General features: G+C 39.7%; 1 protein-coding gene across 2 annotated transcripts; it reads right to left on the bottom strand.

Moving 5' to 3' along the window:
* syn1 (synapsin I) lies at positions 1-10,340 on the bottom strand. Of its 2 annotated transcripts, none has more exons than XM_041998600.1 (14): positions 10,064-10,340; positions 9,381-9,830; positions 8,752-8,809; positions 7,843-7,934; positions 7,544-7,700; positions 7,353-7,442; positions 6,786-6,848; positions 6,540-6,682; positions 6,364-6,438; positions 6,170-6,272; positions 5,931-6,080; positions 5,490-5,559; positions 4,870-5,374; positions 1-3,036 (listed from the first exon to the last, which is right to left on the bottom strand). In XM_041998600.1, the coding sequence occupies exons 2-14, from the start codon at positions 9,692-9,694 to the stop codon at positions 2,901-2,903; spliced, it is 1,956 nt and encodes a 651-aa protein (XP_041854534.1). In that variant the 5' UTR covers positions 9,695-9,830; positions 10,064-10,340; the 3' UTR covers positions 1-2,900. The 2 variants fall into 2 exon arrangements, with proteins under 2 accessions (XP_041854534.1, XP_041854535.1); XM_041998601.1 differs by having other exon boundaries at positions 1-2,998.
* Positions 10,341-10,638: the final 298 nt, after the last annotated feature.

The raw sequence follows: 10,638 nt of genomic DNA, 5'->3' as shown, positions 1-10,638 counted from the left end.
TATTGTTGGTCATAGATTTTATTAGACATGTGCATATTTTTTAATTTTCACATTATTTAGCTACATTGCATATAACATCAATTTATTTGATCTTTAATCTTTTAACATTGAATTCAATAATCCACCATCATTTACATTATGCATTATCTTATTTTTGATTAACAAAAACCTCAGATTGTTTCACTTACATTTATAGTGTACGTTTTTAAATCTGGCAGGCATGAACAGACATTCAGTTTTCACTCATTCACAACGTTGTAATGATTTCACTTTTTCCACAATGATTATACAGTGCAATTAGAAAATGATAAAACTAGCTGTAGACAAAAGTACATTCACAGTCAAATATATCCACCATAAGTAATGCAGACCTTAAAAAAAAATCTGTAAATATCAAAAACATAAATACAAATCTACAGAACTGCATTGCTGTCCCAGCTCATTCTGTCTGGCAAATGTAGTCTCAGCACGGCCAAGAGGCCTTTGAGTGACAGAATGACATTTTTCAAAGTTAGCCATTCATGCTAAATGTGACGGCTCATTTTCATAAATTACTCACCCAGTGTAACGAGTACTGCTCTCACTGATTCTCTTGACAGCAGGCTGTGCTGTAATAAGTTGAACAGTTATGCACTGACACTGAGTTACTGTAAAATTTAAAAATGAGGCCCTGAATCACTGCTGCATAAACTTATGAGGACCTGATAGTGGTGCCTAGAGAAAAAAACTGATGCAAAATAATTAGAACAACAGTCCACAATTTTCTAAAATAAAACTAAACCATTTAAAGACACATCAAATATCAACAAGCACAAATAGCAGCTGGGGAAGAGAGGTGATGATCTGCATCACTCTGAGCTTTGCACAACACATCTATTTGGTTTGATCAATCACAAAACAACATTCACACGTTTATGCACCATTGAGCACAAGGGGTCACTGTGGCTACACAACAGACCAATAAGCACAGGTAGGGTAGAGAATCTGCAGGGGAATTGGGACTCCTTTCTACTTTTAGCTATTGGATCGTCTCTGAAAAGCAGGATATTGCCATATTACATCAACATTCAAATGTAATGTATGCGCGCCTTCTGGAAGACATTTTAGTGTCTAGAAACAGATGTTTTTTTTTTTCAGTAAGAGAATGGATTTCCATAGTGATTAAAGAAAGCTTTGTCAGTGCAAAAGGTGGATGGCAGTAAGTGCTTGCACTACTGCAGAGGAAAACTCTGCAGCTGAATTTCCTATACCCCTTACATTTTTTTCCTTTTTTTATTGTATAGATAAGCTTTATAAATGAATATTCCTTGGCTGAGTATGCTTTGGGAAATGGTTTAACATATATTAAAAAGTAAGAGACATACAATATATGGAAGCAAAGGGTTGTGATTAAGTGCAAAGCCCCCAGCACTACTGCTAAACCCTAAAATCAGTCTGATTTCACGTAAAACTTACTGTAAATCTGCTCAGTTTAATAGCTACTACGCAGTCAAAAGTTGGTGACTTTGCTTTGAAAAAACTGGGACTATGAAATGAAACCTTAAATAATATAATATTTTACTAACTGTACCTGAACAGTTACCAACCCTGTCTGTGCCATTTCCCACCACAGCACACCTGTCACAGACGCAGCAGCAACTCAGAGGGAAACAGTGAGTTGCTGCCTTGTCAGGTGGGAAATGAATAAACCTGAAAATGCAGACTTCATCCATCAGTCCATGACATTGTATTCAAGTATAATTTTGTGTATACTCTGTGTGCAAATAACAGAACATTGTACTTCACGAAAATGCATGCTTGTCCTTTGTTAGTTGTAAACAATCGAGTTAAGACTGTAATGGAAGACCCTCAGCCACACACAAGGGTCACAATCAACTGGACATCCCTGAGACAGCTCCATTTGATTTGACCTTCTTGTCTGTGTAAGGCATGCTTTTACATAGAATTTTCATATGTGTGTGGCAACAAAACAAAAAGAAAAAAAAAGAGGAAGAAACATGAGAATGACAATGTAATTACAACACCAACTGTACGAGGCTACTTTACTAACTTACCCACATGTGACAACACAGTTACAAGAGCTAAAGTCAGAGGTTAGAAAGTGCAATGGCTGCCCTCTGGTGACATGCAGCTAAGACTTAATCGTGAGCGGTTAGCGCCTTAAACAAATCTAGCCTTTGATTACACTAACTGGACATCCTATATGTGCAGCTGAAATGAAAGAGGGACTGTACGATGCTTTCAGGAGGGAGAAAGGAGGATGGTCTTATTTGAGCTTTTTCAAAAGTCAGAGTCTTGTATTTACGGATTAGCATGGGAAGCTCTTGGGATTTGGGGTAAAACTATTGAGGTTCTCACAAAAAAGTTTATCTATCAGATTTTCCCCAATAATAGAGAATAACTGTATTTTCATCATTAGATTACTGTTAGAATAACACTGGAAAGGCTCTTTGTTTCAAAAAAGGGCAATTCTCCCTATCGAAATACCATTTGTACAGTCCCTTTATTTTATTTGAACATAAAATCCACAATAACTTTACAGCACCAACAACCAAGAGGAACCAGTATTGTGGTGTTTCTTTTCTTATGTGTAAGTGTGTTGCATGCATACACAAGCGTCTGTGTGATTTTAGCTGATGACTCATTTAAAACTTGAAACAAGGCAAGAAAACGTTTCAAACATCAGTGCCTGCCCATGTTCTACCTTTTGTTCTAATACATTTAAATTGTTTCGGCAGTGCGTGACAATTTTCCTTTCAGACTTTTAAGATAAATTGGCGATCCAGTTGGTCCTTACTCGTTGGGGGAAGAAGGGATCTGTCCTTCAGTTTGCCTGTCCTCGTTTCTCTCAGTAGGAGGTGGGAAGAAAGGGTGGGGTTAAGGGTTGGTCTCGTGCCATCTCAGTCTGAGAAGAGACTGGCAAAAGATTTGCGTAGATTACGTATGGTTTCAGCCTTCACCTCATCCTGGCTAAGGCTGGCTCGTGGCGCTGGAGTTTCTGGAATGTTGAAGGTATTGGTAAGAGACTGGGACTTGCTATAAAGAGAAGGAAATGGCAATAGAGGAGAAGGAGAGGCTATTAAAGTCATGCAGCAAACCAATGGAGTGAGAAGACTGGATCATGGCAAGACAGAGAGAGAGCGATATAAGGAAGAAAAGGTTCAGTAAAAGATGATTAAAGCCCATTCCTTCTCTAGGGTCATTCAGTATTACCTTATCATTTCAAGTCAGCTTTGATATGATATGAATAGTGAATGACTTTTCTGGATGCAAAGTGATGCATGTTTTATCAGGGATTGGTGTTTGAAAAAAGCATGGTTATGTGAGTCATTAATTTATGAAAAGCATTCATTGGAGAGCCTATCAACCACTAAAGTCAAGCCCAATTAAACAAATTAGTCATCAAAATCTGAGGAAAATTATTCCTCAATCTTGCATATCTGCGAATGGCCTATGATGTAAACCTTTGGATGTTGGGTTTCATCATGTGAACTGCTTACTTCCTGACCATCCAGTGTTTTTGTTGAGGATTTGAAAACGTGTCTTGCAGCAGGTCACACTTGTTCACAGATAAACATCCAAAAATTTCCTTTTAGACTTTGTTGGTTCAATTCAGAATGAATTCTTTCATCATCAAGCTGTCCTGGCCTAGATTCAGACCAGCAAGCCCAAACAATGATACTACTACCACCTTATTTTACAGATGGGATAAGATGCTGGAGTCGTTTTCCTTCATCCATGCACAACACTCCTCTTCTAAACCACTAAATATTTTCGTGCAACCTTCTGGTTTGTCAGCATAATCTTTAGCAAAGAGAAAACGAGCAGCACTTTTGTGTCTTTCTCTTTCCTGCCTCAACACCCACACCGTTGTTTAATGGTCTCCTAATGGTGGCCTTATGAATATCAGCATCAATAAATGTCAGAGGCCTTAAATTGATTAACGGTTAAGTTGGGTTTATGTGAGACATTTTTCACACACCTTACTGGGGCAGTCTTTACTGGTGCACCACTTATGCAGAGGGTACAGGTTATCTTGAATTTCTTCTACCTGTACTTACTCTGTCTGACTGCATGTTAGCGGAATCCAACCTCTTTAGAAGTGGTTTTACAACTTTTTCTAGCCTGATGAGCAGGGAAGTCTTTTTATTTATTTACTGATACATTTCCATCATATTTTTGTAGAAATCTGAAAAAATCGTGAAGGGATCACAAATTTACGATCTATGTAGCTTTTAAGGGAAAATTAATTGTACAGGGTTTGCAGGTCATCAATTCATCTGTCTATTATTCTTATTATATGTAATGATAAATACATTTGGTCTGTTTTCAATTTGTCACCATATTTAATGATGGTGGGAATTTGTTTTATTATAGCAGATTAAATTCCCAATAGTTATTCACTAACTTTATATATTTAAATATGCTGAAAATTATAAGAATATCAAATTTAATAATGTTTTAAGTCTTTTTTACAGTTTCTAAAATTTTCTAAAAGTAGAGCGTAATTAGATATAGCACTTATATAGCACTTGTGTATGTTTATATCTTTCTGTCCCTCCACTCAACAAAGAGGATTTATAAAATTTCAGTTTGTTATAGCTTCTCTTAGTTTTTCTTAACGTATCACAATCTTTGCAGACAATCTGAAACTATTTCTGCCACTGAGAAATTGACAAATGTAAGAACAACAAACCATGCACATTCAGACAGATCCTAATTTCAATAAAGAGAGTTCTCATGTGACATGCATATCTAAGTGCAAGCAAAAACTAGGAAAGAATCTTCTGTGCACATCAACTCTGAGCTTCTCTTAATGAAAATGAGATGTAACAGATCCCAGTGCAGTTGTCACATGCAGCTACTTACTTTAGCTGTGGAGAGCCGCCCAAGGCCGGGCTGTCCTGACTGGGCTTCTGTGGGGGCTGAGGCTTTTGTTGCAGAGGGGGTCGTCCTCCTGGACCACCCTGGCCTTGACCAGCAGGTCGCGGCTGCTGGGTGGTGGGTGCTCCAGGCCGGCCTTGCTGACCAGATGCCCTCTGTTGCTGTGATCCCCCCTGTGACTGCTGTCTAGTGGGTTGAGCAGGTTTCTGTTGCTGTGGTTGCCCACCTGGAGGTTTCTGGCCAGGGCCGCCTGCAGAGGGTTTCTGTTGCTGTGATACAGACTGTTGCCTCTGAGTTTGAGGGGAACCTCCCTGGCTTCGTTGAGGAGCACCCTGACCTGGAGGCCGAGGTTGGGCCACAGGTCCTTGACTAGCCTTAGCCTGGGTACTGGGGTCACCAGTACCAGGGCTTGCGGCAGGTGACTGGGCCTGTGCAGGAGGCTGACCTTGAGGTTGTGGGCGTTGGGATGGAGGGCTTTGCTGAGGACCACCTATGAATGATAAATTAAGAGCAGGGAAATTCATATACACTCATATTATTATTGTGAAGTACTACTAAATGAATACAAGATATATTTGCATAATAATGGAAGATAATTGTTTTACCCTGAGGTGAGGGACGCTGTTGTGCCTGTGGTACTCTGGACTGTGAGACGGGCTGAGGAGAAACTGCTTTCTACAAAAATACAGTTTTTTCACATATTAGTTGACCCACCATGCAGATAGCCTAGCATCAGAGAAAATTGGATTGTGCAAACAATGCAGACACACCTTTATTTACAAAAAGCATCTTTAAGACTTACTCATCATTCAAACTCCCAGTTATAAGTCACTTTACCCTGGGCTACAATGTAAAATGCTGATAACCCCAAGGATGAGTACTGCTTCAGTCAGAGACAAGCACCTATATTGTCAGGCTGTTTCCTATATTATGACTGCTATATTTTCAGTTATTATCCTAATTCCTAAACAAGTCATGGCATATATATTTGAAACAAGGTGGGGTACAGAGGTGAGTTTACTGGTGTGTATCTGTAGTTTGAGCACCTGTGCCAACTGTCCTGCTGTTGCACGGACTGTGGAAGAGCTTGGCGTGCGAGGAACATTCTGGTTCATCATAGAAACCACCAGTTCTGCAATCTGAACACGGTCCTCTTCCTGCTGGTCCCCAATCAGTGGCATTGAACAGTCATCAACCTTAAACACAACATGATTAAATTTGTTGATTTCCAGCATGATCACAGACAACCATTAATATTTACAGTGATCACACTGTCTTTTAGTACCTCTATAATGTAATCCTTGCCATCTTTACCATGTAAAGCCTCCACAGCACAGATATCTAACCCTCCAAAGATATCTGCACAAGAATCCACCCACATCCTGTACCTGCAATAACATGTTGAACAGAGATATCATCGTAATACAGTGGAACATTATATTATTTGCATTTTCATAGCATATAGCTACATGCTCTTACTTGTCTGACATGGCCACCTGTTCAAGCATAGACGAGCCAGTATTAGTTTTCCAATTCCCAGAAATTGATGTCCTCCTGTTAATTTCAAATGGAAATTGCTTGACATGATGTTTTACTTTCATGTGTCACAATCTGCAGCGAATTACTAAAAACTAAAGAAAACAGAATTAACTCACATATATGCCTTGTAATTGTTGCCAATCTTCTGAATGCGGACATCATACTTTGCATCGATAAAAGGCTCAGATGTTGCATATGTCTTGGTCAGTGCCACAACACTAGCAATATCTTGAAAGTCATACTGATTGTCCACCTTTACCTAGAGGAGCAACAGTCACAATCTAAACATGATGGCATGTAAAACTCCTACAAATGTAATATTCATGATGAGATTATTTAATTCTTAAACACTGCAGTGTTACCTTCCCCATTCCAGAGTGAGCATGGCCCATCTTTACAACGACAGGGAATCGAGGGGAGCTAATCTGTAGCAACATTATCACATATTCAGATTTTTATTGGTGAACTTCCAATATGGCATTCTAATGATTCAAACATAATTTATTATTTTAGTTTCAATCATACAGAGGACACAAAGCAACCCTCCCTTTTCCCTGCAGATATTAGCATTCATTTTGATGACTTGAAACCAAGCCCTCTTATGTCAGGCTGCAACTGCAGGGGTGGAGATGACTGCTCTGCAGCAACAGTCTCAATTAAACTGTACTGACACTGACTTGGCACAGCAATAATCAAAAGCTCAGCCTGCATCAGTGACAAAAAGCCAAACAAAAATACACTCCATGGAAAATTAGAATGGCTTCTGCAGCTACATTAATGATTTGGTAGCTAATTACTCCCATAAATGTGACTGATGATGTGTCTGTGTATGTGTGTTTCTTTACAGGTTGCCTAGCATGAACTCGTACACATGAGCAAAGTTGAAAAGGCCACAGAAAAAGGAGAAGAGTACTTTACAAAGAACTAACCATTTCCTTGTGGTTCGGATAGTAAACCTGCTCAATCAGTGGGAATTCCTCAGGGCCCAGCTGCTTGTGGAGTCTTGACATCTGAGCAAACTGAGGAAGACACAAACCTCAAGATGCTAGTCTATATGCCTATGCAACTAAAATGAACTTGAACTGGTTTTAAGCGACCGCAATCATTAAATACTACATACCACCCATGGTTTGTCACAGAAATTGTAAACAGAGTGCAAAGAGTTAACACTTGGCACTCCAGCATACTGCAGTCCAATCACTATGTTGCGATGGTCTCCATTCTTGTCCATGCTGAAGGCATGCTGTCTAATCAGCACAAAGTCTGGCTTAAAGGATCTGGTAAAGAGAACATGAGCAAAATATTAAACTGCATAGTTAGACAAACTTTTCCCGTAATTCACCACCATTCAAGATGCAGTGGAATCTCAGAAATTCAGATTTGCAGCAGTGCAATAATTCTTAACTGAAGAGTACTTACTTAGTAACCTTATGTCCATTTCTGATTGCATCAATGTCAACATTGTAGGTGCCTGTGGCATTGGCCACCAAGTTGATTTCAGAGAATTCTGCCTGAAAGGACAACGTCATGATCAATCTCTGCTAAACATCACAAAATCAGCAGTGATTATAGTCAGGTTGAGATGGCATACAAGATTTTCTTCATCAGCCACACTAGAATTAGAAGATATTAGACATTATCTCAAGTGTTATCTCAAGAGCAGCAAGTCTGTGCTGTAAGAAGTAGAGGCAAATAATGGAAAAAGATAAAAGTGCCTGAGGCATAGAAGTAGATTTTGAAATGTTCCCTCTGCTCTAACATGCTATGAATAGCTACTGGCTAAAACTGTAGCCATAGTTTTTAAGGCAACATTTTCCTACTTATAAATTTGATCTAAACGGCTATAAATCGGTTGTCAGGGTACACAAACTGATGATTTATCTATACCATGAGGGAACACGTTACTATGGGAACAAAAGTGGTCATCCCAGTGGGTATCAACACCCACAGTGGCGAGCTGGATCCTGAGACATCTATCATTCTGTGAATGCTGGTTGTGTTTTTAGTGTGGATAATGACCAGGTCATTAATCATGGCAGTGCTTTTATCTACCAAAAAAGTTTTAAGTGTACATCAGGTTATCTCTGTTTGGACACATAGATCCAAAAAAGCATTATCCATCAGCAAAATATAAAATACTGAGATTATATGAAAAAAAATCTTGTAACATCTCTTCAGCTGAACTATTAACAGTCATTTAAGCTGTTTTATTTAAACTAGTCCACTCTCTATTCTCTTTATTTTGTATTTTTCTTGTCCTTTTATTTGAATAAACATTAACACTAACTCAAAGTAAAGCAGCACATACTTAAACCTGTAAAAACCTACCTGTTCTACCTTGATGTCAAATTCACCGTGGACTTTTCTTCCTCTGAAGACCTTCACCCTAAATGTGAAACAGGGAGACAAGCCCATTTTTTAGTTACGTGCAGAACATAATGCCAGTCTAAACAAGCTTTTACCCCTTAAAATAACAGCTGACATTTTCTTTGTCAGCAGGAAAAGTATCTTTAAGTTGAGAACAATATAGGTCAATGTAAACATGCTTTAGTTGACATCAGTATTATCAGAATTTAACCAAAAATGTTATCACTTCTGGATCTGAACTATGCCCCTTACAGATGTTTGGTTTAAAATGTCCTGCATCATCCTGGTGGCATCTCTTGCAGAGAGATTGTAACCTGAGTTCATTACAGGAGATAGCTGATCAATGAAAATGGCTTCCCTGCAAGCTTTTGGTTTGTTGCACTTTTGCTATTAACGTGATCAGCGTACAGACACATCCACTCTCGCCTAAAGTGATTTGACCAGGAAACTGAGGGGCGTTTTCACGTGATATACCTCACAGGGCCGGCTAAATCATATGACCTTCTAGATGATAGGCCACTGCAGCCCACAGTCTGGCACAGATTCTTGTCTAGACGAGGCGCTGCGCAGCCTATGCGAGCTGATCTTACCAGTCGGTCTGCTGGTCGTCGATAACCAGGAGGATCTTGGCATTGCTGGAGACACCAGCCCGATCCGCCGCCTCGGATAAGGTTGCAGCCGCAGCAGCTGTAGTCTGCTTGACAGCATTGGATATGGAGGAGAAGAAGCCGGAGCCCCCACCTGCAGGTTGCTGCTGACTGGTGGACTGGCGCCTCTCCGCCGGTCCCGGCGACACTGCGGGGCTTTGCTGCGGTGGGTCGGTGCGTTGGAGGTCGGTCATGTAGCCATTGGGGAGGTTGGACATGAAATTGCTGTCCGACAGTCGTCGACGCAGGTAGTTCATGATGAAGATATACTGAAGTGACGGAGAGGAGGGTCCAAATATTCTCCAATTGAGTACGACTTACAACTTGGTGTGCAGTAAGAAAAATGAATGAGAAGGGTGCTCTCCCATGTGCAAAAACGAGGATCAGCGTTGCCTAAAGAGAAAAAGTCTGGTTTTATAATCAGGAGATTTTTAAATTACGAATCACAATAAGAAATCGTGACTGATTCAGGTAAAGGCAAGCACCTCACATCCTCCATATTTTAGGTGACAAAATATGTTAAAATAAAGCGATTCATCATTATCTTAAATTAATTTACTTGATAATACCAGTAATCACCATTATTACTCGTAGTAACATCCATATCAAGGTATGATTAAGCATACCTGGGAATGTATCCAAACTGATCCGCCCAAAGGATGAGGTGATGGTTCTTAACCAGCTCTGTGTCTGAGGAAAGCCTGCATCCAGGTGACTTTCATGTCCTCTGTGCGGGCGGGCAGGTCGTGCATCGGGCTTCAACCTGTGAAATAAAGCAACAGTCTCTCCAGCATCTCCGCCGTCCTGTTTCCCTTCAATACCTAGTTTTTTTCGTCTGCCCTGCGTCACTCCCAGTCATCCTGAGGGAGAGGAGCCTGCAAGACCACGATCAAGTTACGCAGCGTGTGGATGGAGACTTCCGGGCGCAGCATACAAAATACACGCTTTTTTCCCCCACTGTGATTAATATATATATATATATATATATATATATATATATATATATATATATATATATAAATCGAAAGTACAATTGATAGTTTAATATTTTCGTACATGATATGTAAATTGAAATTCTCCTTTTTTTAATAACGATGTTTCATTTATCAGCTCATATCCAAGTTTTGCTGGCTGCTTATAATAAAAAAAATAATTAAATAAATAAATGTAAAATCACTGGGGCTCTTTTTTAGTGTTTATT

This window comes from Melanotaenia boesemani, chromosome 11 (genome assembly GCF_017639745.1).
Source record: "Melanotaenia boesemani isolate fMelBoe1 chromosome 11, fMelBoe1.pri, whole genome shotgun sequence".
Taxonomy (NCBI): domain Eukaryota; kingdom Metazoa; phylum Chordata; class Actinopteri; order Atheriniformes; family Melanotaeniidae; genus Melanotaenia; species Melanotaenia boesemani.
This window is presented reverse-complemented; position numbering and strand designations above follow the sequence as displayed.